Below are 20,101 nucleotides of genomic sequence, written 5' to 3'. Positions count from 1 at the left end.
GCCACTTCACGCCCATCCTTCCAAAACCCTCCACTGGGTTCTTGCCACATCAGCCAACAAAATGCGTTGAGGTGATAACAGTACAAGCAAAAGTCTTATAACCAGGCGAACAAAGCGTGATGAATACCACTTTAATCATTACATTTTACGCGTAAGCTGGCCAGATATTTGATTACAGTGTGCGTAAATTGGGTGAAAAAGTCTCTCCATATGGTAATTTTCGTCCATAATCCACGTTATGCCTAACTTGATACGAAAAATCCAGAAAGTTAAAAAAAATCCAACCAGAAATAGAATGTAATCTGTATGGATTTATTGCATTTTTTGCCGTCACCCTGATATCCATTATCTTTAAAATCAAATCTGGCCATATAAAGTCCGCCCGTTACAACAACTAAAAGGTATATATAAGTCACCAACAATCCACGACTTTGAAACAGAGAATTGAAGACCGTAATTTCTTACATAGCTACCTACCAATCAACCTCTCTCTCTCTCTCTCTCTCTCTCTCTCTCTCAGAGTCGCGCTCTCGCTCTCTTAAACGGAGGCTCTACAATTTGTGTGGGGTGAGAAAATTAATTATAAAAGAAGGGATGATAAGGGTAGGCATTGTTGCAGAGCTGCTAGGGTTATACGCGGCAGCGCTTGCGAGGATGACGGAGCAGCTCGTACCGGCAAGGCAGCGCAGTGCCAGTTTTCATGGTTTCGTGAATAATCTTCGTCTAGCTTCGCGGCCGGCCTCCACTCACGACGCTGCTTCTTCCTTCTATCTATATTTTTAAGCTAGTGTACGTCACTGATGGATACACACTCAAGACTCATGAGATGGATTGGGCGGCTTTCTTTCTCTAATTGGTTGCTTAATTTGCAAGTCTTTCATTGATATTTTTTATTTGGTTACTTACTTTATCTCTGTATTCATTTCTTGATGCTGCAGTATACTTCCATGAAAACGGTGTATATGAAATCTTTGTTTTCTGCAGTAATCTTTATTGGTTTAATTTATCTCATTATTAGTCATACATGCATATGTAAGCTTGGATCATATATTATACAAATTTATACTGCAGGCAGCAGGTTTTTGTTAATTAATTAGTCTCTTTTTCATTTTTTTAGTACAAAATAATGCTGCGGTTTCGCGAAACTTCAAAAATATTGTTTAACTAATTACCTAATTTAAGAAAAGGGGTTATTAGTATTCTATTGATTGCAGATCAAGCCTCAAGCTGAGTCAATGGAGTATAGCCCGTTATCAGTAAATTTAAAAAACCTGAAAAATGCTTTGAGACAAATATTGGTTCAATTATAATAAAATTGGTAAACAAATAAACTAATGCAATAAAACAATTTGATCAAATTATTCTTTAGCAATTATTAGGTATAGTTGCTTCAATATCTTAAATGACATATAACCCTATAATATAAAGAAAATAAATAAATAAAACCAGAATGATGGGATGGAACAAAAGTGACGAATTTTATTGCTGCTTGCTTGGTCAATCTAACATTTTCAAGTCTGAGTCCTGAAAAATAGAGGTATTTTGATATGGGTCCAAAGTAACTAAAAATTGGACATATTTCAAAAATCAAAAGTCACTAAAAATTGGACCTATTTCAAAAGTAGGCCTATAAAATTAGACTTATTTCAAATTTTCCTTAAAAAAAAATAATAGAGGAAGCTGTCGGTGTGGACATTTAATCTAGAAAACTTTATTTTAATCTTGGCAAAATGACTTTTAGATTAAAATCATGAGTAAGATCAAAATCTAATTTTAGTCTATTGATACATTAATAACCTCATTTATTAATTATATTTTGATTTTTAATTATTTCTCTTTTTTTCCTAATTTTTAATGTATTAATTTTATTTCATTATAATTTTAATTTTCATTTCATTTATCGTAATATATTTTGTTGTAAACATTTAGATAAACTAATTTTTGTTATACAATATATTTCGATTTACTTTGTCTTCTTCATTTAGGTATATTAAATTCATTATAATACATTTCGGTGCATAGATTTAGGTACACACATTTCGATACAAACATTTAGGTACATTAATTTAATATAATACATTTCAATACTAACATTTCGGTGCATACATTTTGGTATGTTGATGCACAAAACCGGAGGAGTCTTGGAACAACGTAAATCCGACCGTGAATCTGCAAGAAAGTAAATAACACAAGATGTATCGTGGTTCACTCCAATGTTTGGGCTACGTCCACGCTGATTGTATTTCTCTGACTATATGTATGGATTACAAGGGTGAGGGGGAGTCCCCTAGAGAAAGAGAGTGTTGTTGTGTTTGTGAGGGTATTGCCCTCTGTTGGGTTCCCAGAGTCCGATTTGTGATAGGGGAGGAGTCCCCTTTTATAGAATATGAGGGTTCTCCTTTTACATCATCATATGGGCTGGGTAATAAGGCTCAATGTATAAAATTCTGAGGGCCAATATGTGTGGTACCAACAGTAGTCCCCCAAGTCTTTAGTCAAAAGAGTCTTTTGGTTGGAGACTTTAGATCCAATCCATGTACGGGCCGAAGTGGCTAGATGTCTTGAACTAGTACTCAACCCAAGGCACTGCTCAACATAAAGCAATACTCGGCTAGAGGTATCACACGTTACGAGACTGCTCGGCTAGAGGCGATGCTCGTTGCGAGACTGCTCGGCTAGAGGTTATGCTCACGGCGAGGCGTTTGCTCGGCTGGAGGCTATGCTCGTTGTGAGACGGCTCGGCTCGTGGTATTCCTCATTGCAAGTATCTACTTTATGTCGACATGCACTCAGTATGAGTTGATTCTCGACATGACTCGAGTCCGCTTGTCGAGTTCGCATATTGGGTCTATGTGTCGGATCCGCGGATTGGGTCCGTAAGTCAGGTCTTTGAGTCGGGGCCATACGTAGGGTCATCGAGTTGGGTCCGGGCACATAGGTGTCCCAATAAGCAAATGCCCGAGCAAGTGGGTGTCTGGTCAGGCAAGAGATTACCATGAGCACGTGGCTCATCAGTCTATAAGTTGGTAGACTTATTTAATCAGCAACAATGTTGATCAATGGATCTAGTTACTCAATAACTCCTGACAATAAATGATAGTATAAGTATGACCGTATAATGAATAAATCAAATTGACAAAGTTTGTCAAGGCAAAAATATTGTATGGTGTGCCTTATGTGAATAAATGGTTTATTCTGTTGTGTGATAAATGACATGTTGCATAAATCAACAATATATTAGGTATTGCCTAAATGTGTGTGTGTGTGTGTGTGTGTGTGTGTGTGTGTGTGTAATCATGAATAAATGATTTATTCAGTTGTTTGATAAATCACATGTTGTATAAATCAATAACGTGGTAGTAATCATGTGATATCAGAAATAATAATTATATTATTTAATCATAAGTTATCATGACATAAAATTATTTTTATATAATTAATCATCATGACATAAATAAAATAATAAGATATTAAATAAACAATACATATCTTCGTATATCTCAGAATAATGAAACCATTCAAAGTAACAAGGAGGATCTTGGATCCACTCGTCTGATTAATTATCACAATTAATAAACAAAAGAACGTATTAAATTGTTAATCATGTGGTAGGCAGCTTTGCAAGCAACACCTTAGTTATGAAAGGCTGCTACTGGTAGGGGTCCCCTAATACAACTTGTGCAAGCCAACTATAAATCCATTCTCTCTCTCACTCGGTTCTAGCAGATGTCACGTGAAATTTACTGACTTTTGTAATGTTCCTTTTTTTTATTGTGTTAAAATAATAAAATTTACCTTTTTAGATAGAGTGGGCATCATTTATAGAATAATTGAAGCAGACAAAATAAAAGTAAAGTTGGCACCATTTATAGAATAATTAAGAAATAACACAAAGAAATATAAAGTTTTTGATAACCACTTATCTTCTTCGTGGGTGTGGTTTGGAATCATGTCGAAATTTTCAATGCTTTACATTGCGGCATGACAAGTTTTTTTCTTGTAGGAGAAGAACCATTTCTCAATGTTGTTACACTCGTAGGTTACACCAGTGGAGATGGTGACGTGATCTTTCATGAGCTCCATAGAAATGGGACATTTGAAATGGTACGGAGGAAAGTCGTCCATGGCTGTCTTAGACGCCGAAGAAATGAACGGGTGAGATCTCGGTGGAGGATCTGGAACCAGGCGCCTTACAGCTGCCCGCGTGATTGCACGTGCGAGACATGAAACTCGCTGGATCATTGGCCTCAATCTCTTTACCAAACTTGGAACCAGTAGTGCTGGAATCTCGCTAGAGCGGCTAGTTCGTCGTCCGCGAGACCTCGCCGGAGCTCGTCACGCTTCTGTTGTTCTCGGAGGTGAGTACCGAGGTCAGGCTCACGCTCTAGCTCGTCGATGTCAGTTCGATGTCGGGGAGTGAGTTGACTCGGTGGCTTTGAACTGGAAAAGGAATGCAAACAGCATGAGGGACGTTGTTCTTGGAGGTCATTTTACTAACTCAGATTGTGTGAATTAATGCATCAATTCTTATGCAACGTGATCGGTGGAGATTGTGACGATGAGAGCATTGTGATCGGCGGAGATTGTGTTGGCGATTGATATGCGGAAGGATAGATTTTGTACTGCAAATCTTGGGATGGCGGCGATTTTGGTGAGACAGTTGAAGGGTGTCATTGGTTTAGACTAGTAAGCGCAGCCAATGATTTCTGGGTTGTGCATATTCACGGCGGAGGTTAAAGAATAAAAGAGAACTGACATAACTTTTCGTGTCGATTTCCACAGACGGCGCCAAATGTTGATGCACAAAACTAGAAGGGTCTTGGAACAACGTAAATCCGACCGTGAATCTGCAAGAAAGTAAATAACACAAGATGCATCGTGGTTCACCTTAATATTTGGGCTACGTCCACACTGATTGTATTTCTCTTACTATATGTATGGATTACAAGGGTGAGGGGGAGTCCCTCAAAGAAAGAGAGTGTTGTTGTGTTTGTGAGGGTTGCCCTCTGTTGGGTTCCCAGAGTCCGATTTGTGAGGGGGATGAGTCTCATTTTATAGAATAATGGGCTCCTCCTTTTACATAATCATATGGGCTGGGTAATAAGGCCCAATGTATCAAAGTATGATGCCCAATATGTGTGGTACTAACACTATACACACATTTAGGTACATTAATTTACTATAATATATTTTGGTACATAAATTTCGGTACTAATATTTAAATATATTAGTTCAATATAATATATTTTAGTACATATATTTCGGTACATTAATTGAATCTTTCAAGTTTAAAAAATGTTAAATAAAATTAATAAATTAAAAAACTCTTTTTTGGTGTAAAAAAAAAAAAACTTTGTATATTAATAAATTTAAATATTTAATGTGAGACATTAAATAAAATGCACATTAATTATTTTGAATTAAGTACACATCAAGGGATTATAATTAATATGTAATCTAACATCATGTTTATTTTAAATTTCAATCTTCTTGAAGGATTAAAGTTAAAAAACCCCCATTTAATCTATGAATAATTTCCAACGGCTTTACTAAAAAAGTAGTTAATTAAATAATTATAAAGAGAGTTTAAATTTTTAGAAGACAAATTAAATTTTGTAACATGTTCAAATTTGGTTTAGTAGCTATTTAGTTTGAGTAATCTTTTAATTTTGTCTCACTCGACAGTTAGTTGCAAATGATAGAAACTTGTCATGGAACCTGTTGAACAAGATGCACTGCAGTTTCTTGGAGAGTTGTCCCACCCATCAATTCACTCTCAGACCCTCTTTAATTTGGTCCATTACAACTCCTTTGCTCTCATAAGTATGGAATGGACCAAACCTTCTCCAGTTTTGCGATGAAGCTCGTGATCATAAATTACTCTACGACTCTCCTGTCAGATTATGACAACTCTGGTATCAAACTGGATAAGACTGGATAAGACTGAATAAGTATAAAATTGGTGCAAAACTCAAATACAAAGAGTCATGTTTTTGAAAGAGTATTTTGATCAACCGCGCGGTCACGCTTTTCCCTTATTTACAAGCGTTTAAACTAGGGTCTCATGCATTAATATTTGTAATAATGAAAATTGTTATAGGATGTAACTAATTCACGTGTTATAATATAAATAAATCATAAATTGAAAGTGTATAAAAAAATAAAAGAAAATTACATGTGTTATAATATAATACAAATTGATTTGTCGACAAACAATATTACGATCTTCATTAAAGACTTCAATTTTAGGACCTAGATTCATACATACAAGTCCATATTCTTCCTTTTCTTACTCACAATTTGCAAATATAAAAGTTGAACATTGTACTTTGTTTATACAACAATAGTGAGAGTAAAAGAATCGAACTTAAGACGTCAAATGCGAATGATTAATGTTGAATCTTAAGTCAGACTTGAGAAAAATTATGGATTGAAATATTTTTGTTCATGCTCACTCCTCATTATTGTCGTTAGAATAGCTTAAATTTTGATATTAGTATATTTGATTAATTAAACCAAACTAATATAACGGTAACATGTTTAGCATCACCAATTCACCCTACTTTAAGGAGGTGATAGAAAATACACTAAGATGAAAAACAAGTTCAAGGGGGAAGAAAAATGAACTGTCAAAAAGTAGGTGGAGGTAAATCATTTATGCGAAATGAGAGGGGCTTCTTTGTAGATACGCGAAAATCGAAGGCCAAAACCAATGAGAGTGACTTTTACCCGAAATTCTCTTTCCTGGTTTCTCTTAGACGGTGAAGACCCGGAGGACACTCTGCCACCAGTCTCTGCCTCTCTCTCTCTCTCTCTCTCTCTCCCCCCTCCCCCACTCGTCAGTCGTCACTCCTCTGGTATAAATTTCTCTCCGATTAATGCGAAATCTCTGATTGCTTGAATTATTTCCAGATTGGTTTTTGATTTTGCTGTTTTTGCCATATTCTGTAATCTGGGTTTTCTTATTGCTGTAGCTGTAGGATATAGTTAAGCAAGACGACTATATATATATATATATATCTCTATCTTCCAGGGAATGCTACTTGTTTATAAATTTTACAGCTTTTGTGCTTTTATTTCCTCCTTGTTTTACCCAGTTAATTGGGCGATTGCTGAAAAGGGATGCTCTGATCGTCGTAATATATTGTAAGCAGCATCACCAATTCTTTCATTTTTTGCACGATTCTCAAAGATGATAATAATTTAATTGTTAATTGATTATCTTTATGCTGTTTGATACATGGGTTCTTCATAAAGTTATGATTTTTGTCGTGAATGTTCATGTTTTTGGAAATTTTAGCTCTGATTGTTATTTCAAATGGCTTTTAGATGATGTAAATTTTAGTGGGTCTTGATCAATTTACTTAATTTGTGTGTTAGAACCAAGGTCTAAGAATGGCGGGATTTGTGCCTTATGGGAATGGAGGATTTTATCCATATTCTTCATCACCGTCTTCAAGCTTATCGGCTTTAGCTCCACCTTTTACTGTCGATCGGTTTGTGCCGAAACCCATGTCTAGCCCACTTGATGTGATCGAGACACCTTATGTTGCCCCCATGAATTCTTCTTTGCACAGTTGGATTCCGTCTCACCCGACCACTACGGGGTCTAATTTCTTTGCCAATCCATCCCCAGATTTCAATTCAATTCCTTCATCAAATGCGTATGGATATGCAGGCCTGCAGACTGTTGAACCATCCAATACAAACTTGCCTCCTTTGAACACTATTACCACTGCTTCATCCAGTGCGTTTAAGTATGATCAATCCTTCGATCCTGCTGCAACTAGTTTCGTTGAGGCAAAACCTTATTATCCCTCTTATCTATCCTCAACAATTCCGAGTGTTCCCCCCACGGTGGTTCCTAATCAACCTAGTTATGATTGGCTGTCAACTACTCATTTCGCTCCCTTGGATAGCACCTCTCACAAGGATTACGGTCAAAACCCTTCTGATCGAAAATATACTCCTCAGTGGGGTAGCTTGTGGGAGTGGGAGCAGGGTAAACAGGGAGACTTTAGTGGAAATTTCTGCTCAAAGAAGACTGATGTTTCCAGCTCATCACTGTACAAGAATTACATGAAACAAGGTATGTCTCCACAAGTTATGTGCCTATGGAATTTTTCCAGTGCAACTACTTTTCTTTTTTTCACTCTCTTAGTTATGCAACCCTACTCTATTTTCCCCTAACTATCTGTGTAATGTGCAGACCCCTTTTGTGAAGAAGCATCACATAGCATCAATATTCTGGGTTGGGAAAAGCTTGGTGGATCTGTAAGTGCAGAGCACTCAGGTGATAAATCCTTTGTGGCGAAAAATTCCAAATTCATCCCTGCTGACTTTTCAGAATCTGTCACGGGGTCATTTTCAGCAGTTCCAGAAGCCCATCCTAAGGCATCATCCTCACAGTTTGTCATGAACACCACAAACTGTAAAACACCGTACAGTGTGTTCTCTGAGCAACGACAGAATGATGCTAGTATGGATGATATTTCATCCGCTTCAAAGTCTTCTTCAGCCTTTGCCACTAGAATACCAGTTACTGGCACTAAATCTTCAGAACCAGAGATAGGTCTGTTCAAAAGGTTGAATTTCAGAAGTGATGCAGCTGAGACAGATCGTGGTCATTATTATCCCTCTAGTGTACAAGAGTCTTGTCTGCCACAAGTTTCTGAAGGCAACAGTCGTTTCAGTTCAAGCCAACTTGACAGTCCTGGAATAAATGATAACTTCTTCACAGAAAGAAATGAAGAGCTGTCAAATAATAGAAGTCTCAACAAGAATCCCTGGGATTATGTGTTTAAAGCGAAATCTGGACTTGAAAATCCTCATGTTAGTCCTGGTGGTTTTAATGTGGCACTTAATACAAATGAAACCGTCAATTCTTTTCCGATGTCATCTGACAATGTAGATCCTAATAATCCAGCTGTGGACTCGCCTTGCTGGAAAGGAGTTCCTGGTGGTCGTTTTTCTTCATTTGAATCCTCTGAAGGAGTTCCAGAACAGATAAAGAAACTAGAGGACTGCAATGGTTTGAATTTTCCAATGCCACTGATGTTTCCACTAAATGCTGCGGAAAATGTTTCCTCCAAAAAGCCTATCAAGAACACAGTTGAATACCATGATATTGGGTGGCTGGAAAATGGTCTGACCCTTCCTTTGAAGAGATCTTCAGTTAAAAACTCAGCTTTTGGAGAACATAAATTAGATGATGCCATGAAGACCACTTATGACTCGGAAACAAGCCATGATAGAGGACCTCAAAGTTACAGGGATGTCCTCCATAAATCAGGGAATGGGGACAATTCCTTTGGTCTCTTTGGCCATTCTCACACCATGGAACAAGGTCATGGTGGAGAAGTTGGATTAGCAACGGAAATAAAGAAAACAACATTGACTTGTGGTGTAGATGTTAAACTGAACGTCATTGACACTATGGAATATGGTTCATCGCATGTGCCTTCGCATGCTGTAGAAAATATATTGTGTTCATCTGCAGAGGATGCACCTACTAAGCTTTCCAAATCTGACGAGGAATATTCTATGCCGAAAGTGGATGCACAGATGCTGGTTGATACAATGAATAGCTTGTCAGAATTGCTGCTTAGTAATTGTTCATATGGCTTGGTTCAATTGAAGAAAAATGATATTGAGGCCATAAAAGCTGTGATCAATAACCTGCATATCTGCATATCAAAGAACGGTGAGAAATTGTCGCCGACACAGGAAATGCCATTGTCCCAGCAAAACACTGCTCAGTGTAATGGAGAGTTCACAGAGCATAATAAGGTAGGCTGCTTAAGTTTTTGGAATGTTATTTCGGACTTAATTTTTAAAATGAATAGCGGGCGCTTCCCCATGCAGTTACTACCTCATACTCTATAATAATGTTTTGCTTGGCTGAATAATTTCTTCAGGTTGTGAGTGCAGACAGGGGCCCGTTGGCATCCGCCTCTAACATTCAGGATGAAGTTACTGGTTCTGTTTTTGGGAAAAGTGACAAAAACATGGCAAAAGAAGATAAAATGACTCAGGTACCCCTATCCCTAGCATCATAATGTAAAATGTCAAGCTTTATTTCTTCCCGTTGGGGGATGAGTAAGTACAAAAAGTGAGTTATTTATTTTGCCATGGACCTCGGTTTTGTAGGCTATAAAGAAGATTCTTAGTGAAAATTTTCATGCTGAGGAAACAGACCCTCAAGCCCTCTTGTACAAGAATCTATGGCTCGAGGCTGAAGCTGTATTATGTTCCATTAATTATAAAGATCGTTTTAATCGTGTAAAGATAGAAATGGATAACTGTGAGGCAGAGAAATCCAAAGGTTAATACTCTTACGTTACTGCTGTAGTTTTATAACCTATAAACCATAAACTTTGACCTTATCTTTATTTTATGATTGTGTTTCAGACAACTTTATATATAATGCAGATATGATGCAGCAATCAGTGTCTGAGGTTTCCCCTGATTCAAACTCAGTCAACCCATTGACGTCTGATGCTCAGGAATTTCCAACTTCAAATCTCCAGGATTTGCCCGTATTAAGCCAGGAAGATGAGGTATTGGCCAGATTTCGTATCTTAAGGGACCTTGTTGAGAACACGAATTCGATTGGCGCTGCTAATGGGGGTGAATCCAGCTCCAAGGTTTCTGAACATAACAAGTTTGATAATATTCCACCTGAAGTAAATGGTAGCTCATCATCACATGGTATTTCCATTCAGGATTCTCCTACATCAGGTGCAGTTGGGATGACAGATGATTACGACGAAGCTTCTGTTATGGCCAGATTTCGTATCATAAGAGACCGGGTTGAGAAATCAAAATTCATTAGTTGTTCCACTATGGAGGAATCATCCAGCTTCAATGTGTGCCTTCAACCCAAGACTGACATAATTGCACCCAACCCAAGTGATGTCTCGGCACCTGAGTTCAGTTTCCAGGATTCTTCCATTTCAATCAACACCAGCCAATCAGACGCTTGCGAGGCTTCTGTTCTGTCCAGACTTAATATCCTCAAATCCCGGATTGAAAACTATGCTGACTTGCATACTGAAGGGCAACTTCTTCCAAAACCCAAGATATCTGCAGTTGCGCCTAACACGAGTGATAGCTTACTGCCCGAGTTCAAAATCCAGGATTCTCCTCGTTCTAGCACATCCGGCCAGTCAAACAACTGTGAGGCTTCTGTTACGTCGAGGCTTCAGATCCTTAAATCCCAGATTGACAACTCTTACATGCATTCAGAAGAGCAGCAACCGCCGGAAACTGATGGTCTTGGATATGCTGGTAAGAGAAACCCCTGGCCGTTTATAAGCAAGAGATCAGAGGGTGGAAGTTCAGAACTGAAAGAGCAACCTATTTTTCAGAGTCATGAATCTGACAGTAGTGAAGGTAATATGGTTGATGCTGAGGAGTTCGATCTGTTCGTGGATGGTCCACCGGCAGATTATCGGAAGATCAACAGTCCTGGGAATCTGCTTCCGACGGGTTGGCACGATAGCTCTTCCTCGGATTGGGAACATGTCTTGAAGGAGGAGATTTGGGGGCAGAACTGATGAACCTGATGCTGGAAAGAAAACATCCCTTCCTGGATGGTGGATGATTCCTCATGCTTCTTTGCGTGTGTCCAAATTAAAAACTTAAAAAAAAAAAATAATAATAATAATAAAAAATAGGGTTGAAAATAGAGGTAAATGACTCTGGATATAATATTTTTGTACAAAGTTCTTCAACTTAATTTGAATTGTTCGGAACGAGTGTGTTCTAGAATTATGTAATTACGATCGAGTCTTCTAGTCTGTTTATATTGTGTGGGAAGATGTGTGCATGCTTGCATTTCATAAAGAAAATTGAAATATTAATTTTACATCTCATTCCGTGTGCCAGAAACAATATGTCGTTATACAAGCGAAGGGGCACTTAAAAAAGAATTCCCTCAACTTGTATGATAGCATATAGCAGCGGAGCCAGAAAAGTCATAAAATAGAAAGCTTCCAAAAATTAATCATACTTATAAATTATAATTGCAAATTTATATATTTTTCTTTCTGCCAAATTTCATTCCAAATCAATTAATACAAAAATTCTAAAAAAATCTCAGGATGAGAACAAACAGATATGATTGGGATTCGTGATACAACCAAGAAATTAGAACACTTAGTTTGTGTGAGGTGGATCAGCTGAATGAGTTAATAAAGACCATTAGATTCAATTTGAGTGATTCAGATTGCCTAGTCATTGAGTTCCGTAGTGAATCTCTATCCTATCCAATGTCTATCCAATCTAAATTTCGGTGTATGGATAGGCAAATTGTCCTACTCACGGCCAACCCGATCGACTACCGAGTCTACTACAATGTCTCAAATTTTGAAAGAGTATCCACCTTGGATCCTGGTCTTAATTAACATTTTCTTCTCCATTTACACAACTATTTGACCACAACTGGAAATCTAAATAATTCTCTTCGCACGCGGAAAGTCTTAAAAATACAAACCTGCATTTCGACTCATTCCATTTGGCATTTTCATTGCTTATTTAGTCAGCATTTTTTTCATTTTAATTTTTTTTTTTTTTTGCAGAAATTATGCAATCCCAGTTAAAACCTAAATCTTTCTGGTGGCATTTAGTGTGATGCTATAACAGCAGAAGCTTTGTCATATGCTTGTCCTCTTTCTACTTGCTCATCAAATATTTTAAATCTTTGACGACTTCGCTGGGGGAGGGGGGGGGGGGCAGCAGCCTGCTTAATTTCCTGGGTTTTCAATAATCAAATCGCGCATTTCTGGCTATAAATACAGATCGTTATTCGATGATCCTAAGTTAAGCGGGGTAATTCACCAGTAATGAAAATGAGTACTCCGCTAAATCTAAGTCGTGTTTTCAAACTTTTAGTTGTGGTCTTGTTTTTTCAGAGTGTTCATTCGCAGCTCCAAGTAGGGTTTTATACAACTTCGTGCACCTTAGCAGAGACAATCGTTAAGGACGAGGTTCAAAAAGCGTTCTTTCGGGATCCAGGCGTCACGGCCGGTCTTGTGAGAATGCACTTTCATGACTGTTTTGTCAGGGTAAGATTTAACGTGCTTGTTGTAACTTGACCCACACGGTAGAAATAATGTTAAAATTTTAATCTTTGAATGTTGCTCCTTTTAGGGTTGTGATGCATCAGTACTCATCGATTCTACTTCCTCGAATACGGCAGAAAAGGACTCGCCGGCAAACAACCCGAGTCTTCGAGGGTTCGAAGTCATTGACAAAGCAAAGGCCAGACTTGAAGCTGCATGCCGAGGTGTTATATCCTGCGCTGATATAGTTGCTTTTGCAGCAAGGGACAGCATAGTTCTTGTAAGATCTGTGTTTTTTTTTTTTTTCCTTTCAAAATTTACTATTATTAAGGAAAATGAGAGAATTCGAAACTATTACAATGTTTAAAGGGAGGGAGGGAGTTTTGAACTCGGAAGTGACCCATTGGTAGAATCCCAACACACTATCTACTAGTAATTAAGCAATGTACTACTGAAATTGCGACAATATCGCATTCTAAACTACGGTAATCAACAAGAAGGGAGATCTTGGTTCCAAGGGGGCGGGCATACTGCTTTGCCAACTGGCCTAAACCACGTGTACATGTGATTTTCCTTATCTATGCGACTCCTTCTTATCAATTTGTTTTGAAATATATATCCATGATTTTCCATGCAGACTAGAGGGCTTGGCTATGACGTTCCTGCCGGAAGAAGAGACAGCAGAAGTTCCAAAGCTTCGGACATACCCGGAAACTACCTTTCCCGACATTCAATGTCGACAACCTCACTCAACTTTTCGCAAACAAGGGTTTCACACAAGAAGAAATGGTTACTCTCTCTGGTACGTTGAATATTTTTTTCTTGTGAAAATTATACCATTAAGCAACAAATAAAGCTGCTTATATATCAGACAATTTGTTTCTGCAGGAGCGCACACCATTGGCCGCTCTCATTGCACTTCTTTCAGCAACAGATTGTACAATTTTAACGCAACAACAAATCAGGACCCGAGTTTAGATCCGGCATACGCTGCTCAGTTGAAGCAGCAGTGCCCGCAAGGCAACACAAATGCAAACTTGGTGGTTCCGATGGACCCAGCCAGCCCTATCGTCACGGATGCAAGTTACTACGCTGGCATCCTTAAAAACCGAGGCTTGTTCACATCAGACCAAACTCTCCTCACAAACCCAGCAACCGCAAACCAAGTGAAACATAATGCAAGGATTCCTCTCCTTTGGAAGAAAAAATTTTCTGCTGCAATGGTGAAGATGGGACAGCTCGAAGTCTTAATGGGCAATGCCGGTGAGATTCGAGCAAATTGCAGGGCAATTAACAGCTAGAGCCTGGAGAGGATGCCTCAGCCTGCTTCAGTAATCTTGTTCTTCAATTGCATCAGTTATCTTGTTCATTAATTGTGCAGCTTATAGTTTGATAAAATAACAAACACCATGTTGTTATGTCAGCCTACAATGGGCTTTTTATCCAAATTAAGGGTGTTTGAGATCGGTATAACTCTTTACTTTGGTTTCTGATAAAGAAAATCCATTTGTCCACTATAAATCATTTTGATATTTTTGTGAAAAATCTGTTAATAATATCCTCGTTAAATTATAACGTGAACGACCATGTGACAATCATTTTAAGGTATTTTTGTCAAACCAACCCTCCGTTTAAAGAGGACATTGACAGAATTTTCATTTAATGACAAAAAGGATTTACGGACTAACTCAAGGACCACTGCTTTCGGTTTTTATTGTTAGGGACCAAAGGAGAGAGTTATGCCAATCTTAGAGACTATTTTGGTGCGAAAGCCCCTACAAATTAAAGCAAAGTATAAATTGCATTTTAAGTTGCTCATATTCATCAGTTAATTACCTTGAATTTTCTAGCACACATTCCGCGGTTAAGATTCATTGATGTGCTCTAGAATTTTCGTAAAATTAGTTCCGAATTGATGGAGGAGACAACTCTAATGTGGCAGAATTAAAGGATGAAATAGAAGCCTCAATAACTCATGACACAGGAGTGAAGTACATCAGCAAACCAGAAGACCTCACTACCAATGTTTTGAGTCCACAAAAGAAAAGAAATGCACAATACATCCACACATAGACCCGCGTCCGATTGGATGACAATAGTGAACGAACGACATTGATTAAAAAAAACTCATCATCAACTGACAATGAGCGCGAGGAAAACAATTAAGTGGTGAGTTCCATGATAGCGCTGACAATGTCCCCGCTGTGTGTCTTGAGAGCCTTGACGGCCTTGCTCCTTGACACCCCAGCTTGTGTCATGACCAAATCAATGTCCTTAGGTTCCACCCCGGTTTCATCAACCTCTTCCTCTTCTTCATCTGCCTGAGGTCCAGCAGCTGCTCCAGAAATCTCTGGTTTTCCCATCACAGAACTCATGTCCGGCATCCTGAACTGCTGGGCAGCCTGTGTCTGCAGCTGAGAGCTCAAATCCTCGATCTTGGCCTCGCCAAATATGACATAGGTATCAGAGTTTGGACTCTTGAAGGCATCAGGTTTCGATATGACAAATATTATCTGAAATACATAAAAAAGAACAACCAATGAACATCGACCATCACATAACCATATCTCAATTTCACGAACCGGAAATCAAACATCAACTTACGTTTTTGGTCTTCTTGATTGTCACCCTGCTAACACCAGTAACAGGCTTCATACCCAGCTTCAGCATTGCCTTCCGACTCTTCTTCTCGCTTCTGCTCTGTTTCGATGACTCATTTCCATCTGTTACGTCGAATTAACATCACTCGAAGGACAACACAGGATATAATACATATTCATTGTGATTAAGCGGCAAAAGTACTGTATAAATGAATGAAAAAGTTTGAATCTTTATAGTTTAGAACAAACAGAACTACGATTCGACTTTTGGGTTCCATCCAAAACATTTCAAAATTAACATCAAAATCAAACAAGCTACGTGATTTGCCCTCATTATTTCCATAAGGCAACCCCAAGCCAACAAGACTCCGCTTTGAAAAGAGGTTGTTTCCACGACCCATGACATTTCAGTCACAAAGAAGCAACCTTTTTGTTGTGCCAACCGCTCTCATTATTTTCATAGCTTATGCAAAAATCTAATATTTTCACCGTCTTTATGCTCCTACCAATCAAACATGCCTTTAAAAAACGCAAAGACATTCATGACAAATCCAAAACTACAAGTTATCGAAAGGATAAGAACAACAACAAAAAAAGAACAAACCTTGACCGCCGTCTTCCTTGTCTTCGTCGTCGTCATCCTCCTCGTCGTCGTCGTCATTGTCGTCGTCCTTGACGTCCTCGACCACGACTTCCTCTTCTTCCTTGTTCTGACAACATTCGCAGCACCGAATTAAAAAAAACATATATATGAACCAAACAGAAAATGGATACTTTAAATAAAGGGAGGAGCTTTACCTGATTAGAGTTCTTGAGGAGCTGTTCAGCGGAGAGAACCTCTTCGACGGCGGCGCCGGCCTCTGGCTGAACCAGTGGAGCCGGTGACATGTTTCGGGTTTGGTGGCGGAGATCTAGAAGCTCTGAAACTGATAAATATGAAGACTGAAGAGTAGCAATTCGGCTACCACCACGCAGGCGCAGCGGTGTATAGAGACCGAGACGTGATGATTCGCGAGGGCAAAGGGTTTCGGTTTCAGAATGGGCCGCTAGTTTTTGGCGGCACCACCAAGCCCAATCATTAAATCACCTGCGTTATTTTCTTATAGGAAAACGATTTTCGCACACGCTCTGGTTTCTAACTCCGTTCTTCACTGCTTGTTTTTGTTTATTAGTTCTTCTTTAATTTAACTTAATTGAACATCATATTGATTCTCCTTTGATTTAACTAAACCGAAAGTCATAAGCAAACAAAAGTGTACACAGAGAGAATGAATGTCAAAAAACGCTTTCCTTTTGGCAAGAGTTCATCTTTGAAAGTCAAACCTAAGACCCCTTATTAAACTGTAACACCAAATGACAACATAACCACGCTAAACGACAAATAACCCTATAGACACTATAATTTGAATCGACTAGTTATAAACTCGTTATCAAAGCTAAAACATCTCGCTTACAGGTAGAGAAAAATATCATTAGTACTAGTGGCAATCCTACGTCCTTATCCATGAAGCAGACAACTCTCATGTGAAAGAATTAAAAATGACAATAGAAACCTTTAATAACTCATGACTCGGGAGTGAAGTACATCAGAAAACCTGACGGCGATCACAGCCAATGCTTTGAGTCCACAAAAGAAAAAGAGAAGCATAATCCAGATCCACATAGACGGGCTTCCGATTGAGCTAAAAATCCTAATGACCGACACGACACTGATTCGAAACACTCATTAGGGAAACAATGAGCTTGAGGAAAACTACGATTTTGGCCAGTTAAGTGGTGAGCTCCATGATAGCGCTGACAATGTCCCCGCTGTGAGTCTTGAGTGCCTTGACGGCCTTGCTCCTCGATACCCCAGCCTGTGTCATGACCAAATCAATGTCCCTAGGTTCCACCCCGGTTTCATCCACCTCTTCCTCTTCTTCGTCCTGAGCTCCAGCAGCTGCGGCCGAAATCTCTGGTTTCCCCATCACAGAACTCATGTCTGGCATCCTGAACTGCTGAGCAGCCTGTGTCTGCAGCTGAGAGCTCAAATCCTCGATCTTGGCCTCGCCAAATATGACATAGGTGTCAGAGTTCGGACTCTTGAACACATCAGGTTTCGAGATGAAAAATAGTATCTGAAACACCACGAAATAGAAAACAAACAATGAATATCGAGCATCATACAACCACATCCCAATTGCACCAACTGGAAATCAAACATCAACTTACGTTTTTGGTCCTCTTGATGGTAACCCTACTAACGCCCGTTACAGGCTTCATACCAAGCTTCAACATTGCCTTTCGACTCTTCTTCTCACTTCTACTCTGCTTCGAAGCCTCACCTCCACCTGTTGATCATCGTCTAATCAACGTCACTTAAAGGACAACGTAGACAATATATACTCGTTGTAATCCAACAAAACTACACTTTAAGTAAAAAACAATCCAAAATTTAAAATCCAAATGGCCAACTACAAAACATTAGCACAAATGAACAAAAAATTATGGATCTTTACATTCCTAACAAGGTTTCGGGTCGAAAACATCTCGAAACCTACATCAAAATCAGCCAACATAACTTTTATGCTCATTATTTCCATAGATTTTATTACAAAATCTTAAAATTGCACCCTCTCAATGCTCATAACAAAATCCCAAAACTCCAAGCAATTGAGATCATTCAGGAAGCAGCACAGATACCAAATGAACTGCAAAAACAAAATGACGAATATGCCTTAGAATCGAAAGGATAGGAAGGAAAAAAAGGCAACCTTGACCGCCGTCTTCCTTATCATCGTCGTCCTCGTCATCGTCCTCATCGTCGTCGTCCTCGTCCTTGTCATTGTCGTCCTTCACGTCCTCAACCACCACTTCGTCTTCATCCTTGTTCTGCCAAGTGCCAATGATACCAGTCCAACATTCAAAATTTAGTAAACAAACAAAAATGGAAAATGAAAACAAATTATTTCATCCCCACAAAAAGGGAAAAGGGAAGGGCTTTACCGGATTAGAGCTCTTGAGGAGCTGCTCGACGGAGTTGACCTCGTCGGCGACGGACTCCGGTTGCACCAGTGGAGCCGGTGACATCTTTTGGGTTCGTCGACGGAGCTCTGGAAACTTTGAAACGGATAAAGGGGAAGAGCAGCGTGTATAGAGAGAGAGATGGAGATGGATGATGATATATGTGATTCGCGAGGGTAAGGGTTTCTTGTTATAATTGGGCCGCCAATTTTGGGCTTTTCTTTTATTTTGTTTGTAAGCCCAATCATTAAATCACATATTCTGTGGGTTGTACTAGCAGAATTCAAACTCGGTTGCAAGATATTTGGCATTGGCACACTAACATTGCTGACCAGCCTAAGTTACATGTTTATATGTTGCAATCATTTTCAGGTATAGATAATTCTAAAGACACTAGCTCATTGTGAGACTTAGCACATTCTCTCACTCCCATAGTGTAGATAATATCGTATGTTAAAGACATTAACTTATTACGCCAAATTTTGGTGACCAATTGATGTGACAACTTATTATTTTTATAAAGGCTTTTTAGCCAAAATCATCCCTCAGATTGGCATAACTCCTCACTTTGGTTCTAAGATTTAGAATCAAAAGAAGTGGTCTCTAAAATTATCCATCGTCTATTATTTTGGTTCTTATGTGGAAGATTTTCGTTGAATTGAAAAAACCACAAGTTCAAGTGGTGAGATTGATTTGACAAAAATACCCTCAATTTAACATAAATTTTTCACAAAATGACCATAATGATTTAGAGAAATTATATTCACACACCCCAAATTACTTCTCCCACACCTTTTTAATTTTTTAATATTTTTCTATCAAGAATATTAAAAAATTAAAAAAGTGTGGGAGAAGTACTTTGGGGTGTGTGAATATAATCTCCCATGATTTATGATGGAGAAAATGATAATTTAAGTAACCATAAGTTCATTAAAAAACAATAAATTATCATAAAAATAGCTATAAATTTTCTCACACAACATCCTTTTCGAACTCTAATTCTCAACCAACATAACCATCATGGCGTCTACATTAACCGATTTGTAATATCAGAGTCTTACGAGTCAATTGTATAACTTGTACGACGTATTTATTTTTTGAAAGGGGGTACAAGGTATTTATTGAGATGCAAATATTTGACCCGTGAACTTGCTAAAATTGGACAAATTCCACTTGTATTTAGCTTGCTAATCATCCTGCAAATTCTAACAAGAAAGCAAATCGAGTTGAACTAATCGAATTTGATTCCATTTCTACTAACATCGTAAGTTCATTAGTAACCACATCTCTTCGAGTACCCTTGTTTGCACACCCCGCACCTAAAATGTGCACCGTTTCACTTATTTGGACTATTTAGGTAAAATATGGCATTTGGAGGATTAATGTGCAAGAATGCTAACTTGGAAAGATATTTGGCTGCAAGTGGAGTTATTT

The 20,101-nt window shown here is 38.5% G+C and overlaps 3 protein-coding genes and 1 pseudogene across 7 annotated transcripts; 2 read left to right on the top strand and 2 right to left on the bottom strand.

Annotated features, from left to right (window-relative positions):
- The first annotated feature begins 6,703 nt into the window (after window positions 1-6,703).
- On the top strand, window positions 6,704-11,820 carry LOC126630012 (uncharacterized). 5 transcript variants are annotated; one of them, XM_050300192.1, is made up of 7 exons: window positions 6,710-6,857; window positions 7,098-7,146; window positions 7,388-8,089; window positions 8,210-9,789; window positions 9,918-10,034; window positions 10,150-10,324; window positions 10,411-11,820. In XM_050300192.1, the coding sequence occupies exons 3-7, from the start codon at window positions 7,396-7,398 to the stop codon at window positions 11,556-11,558; spliced, it is 3,714 nt and encodes a 1,237-aa protein (XP_050156149.1). In that variant the 5' UTR covers window positions 6,710-6,857; window positions 7,098-7,146; window positions 7,388-7,395; the 3' UTR covers window positions 11,559-11,820. The 5 variants fall into 5 exon arrangements, with proteins under 5 accessions (XP_050156148.1, XP_050156149.1, XP_050156147.1 ...); XM_050300190.1 differs by having other exon boundaries at window positions 7,381-8,089; XM_050300191.1 differs by lacking the exon at window positions 7,098-7,146 and having other exon boundaries at window positions 6,704-6,857; window positions 7,381-8,089.
- A 956-nt stretch (window positions 11,821-12,776) lies between these two features.
- LOC126630019 (peroxidase 5-like) lies at window positions 12,777-14,383 on the top strand (annotated as a pseudogene).
- Window positions 14,384-15,056: 673 nt separating this feature from the next.
- LOC126630022 (nascent polypeptide-associated complex subunit alpha-like protein 2) lies at window positions 15,057-17,042 on the bottom strand. Its single transcript, XM_050300201.1, has 4 exons — window positions 16,463-17,042; window positions 16,269-16,374; window positions 15,669-15,787; window positions 15,057-15,577 (listed from the first exon to the last, which is right to left on the bottom strand). Exons 1-4 carry the CDS (start codon window positions 16,550-16,552, stop codon window positions 15,227-15,229), a joined length of 666 nt encoding a protein of 221 aa, XP_050156158.1. The 5' UTR covers window positions 16,553-17,042; the 3' UTR covers window positions 15,057-15,226.
- Window positions 17,043-17,189: 147 nt separating this feature from the next.
- LOC126630021 (nascent polypeptide-associated complex subunit alpha-like protein 2) lies at window positions 17,190-18,815 on the bottom strand. Its single transcript, XM_050300200.1, has 4 exons — window positions 18,650-18,815; window positions 18,418-18,535; window positions 17,876-17,994; window positions 17,190-17,781 (listed from the first exon to the last, which is right to left on the bottom strand). Exons 1-4 carry the CDS (start codon window positions 18,731-18,733, stop codon window positions 17,434-17,436), a joined length of 669 nt encoding a protein of 222 aa, XP_050156157.1. The 5' UTR covers window positions 18,734-18,815; the 3' UTR covers window positions 17,190-17,433.
- Between the last annotated feature and the right edge of the window lie 1,286 nt (window positions 18,816-20,101).

The sequence above is a fragment of the Malus sylvestris genome, chromosome 7 (assembly GCF_916048215.2).
Source record: "Malus sylvestris chromosome 7, drMalSylv7.2, whole genome shotgun sequence".
NCBI lineage: Eukaryota > Viridiplantae > Streptophyta > Magnoliopsida > Rosales > Rosaceae > Malus > Malus sylvestris.
The sequence above is the reverse complement of the archived record's forward strand: the minus strand, read 5'-3'. Positions and strand labels throughout refer to the sequence as shown.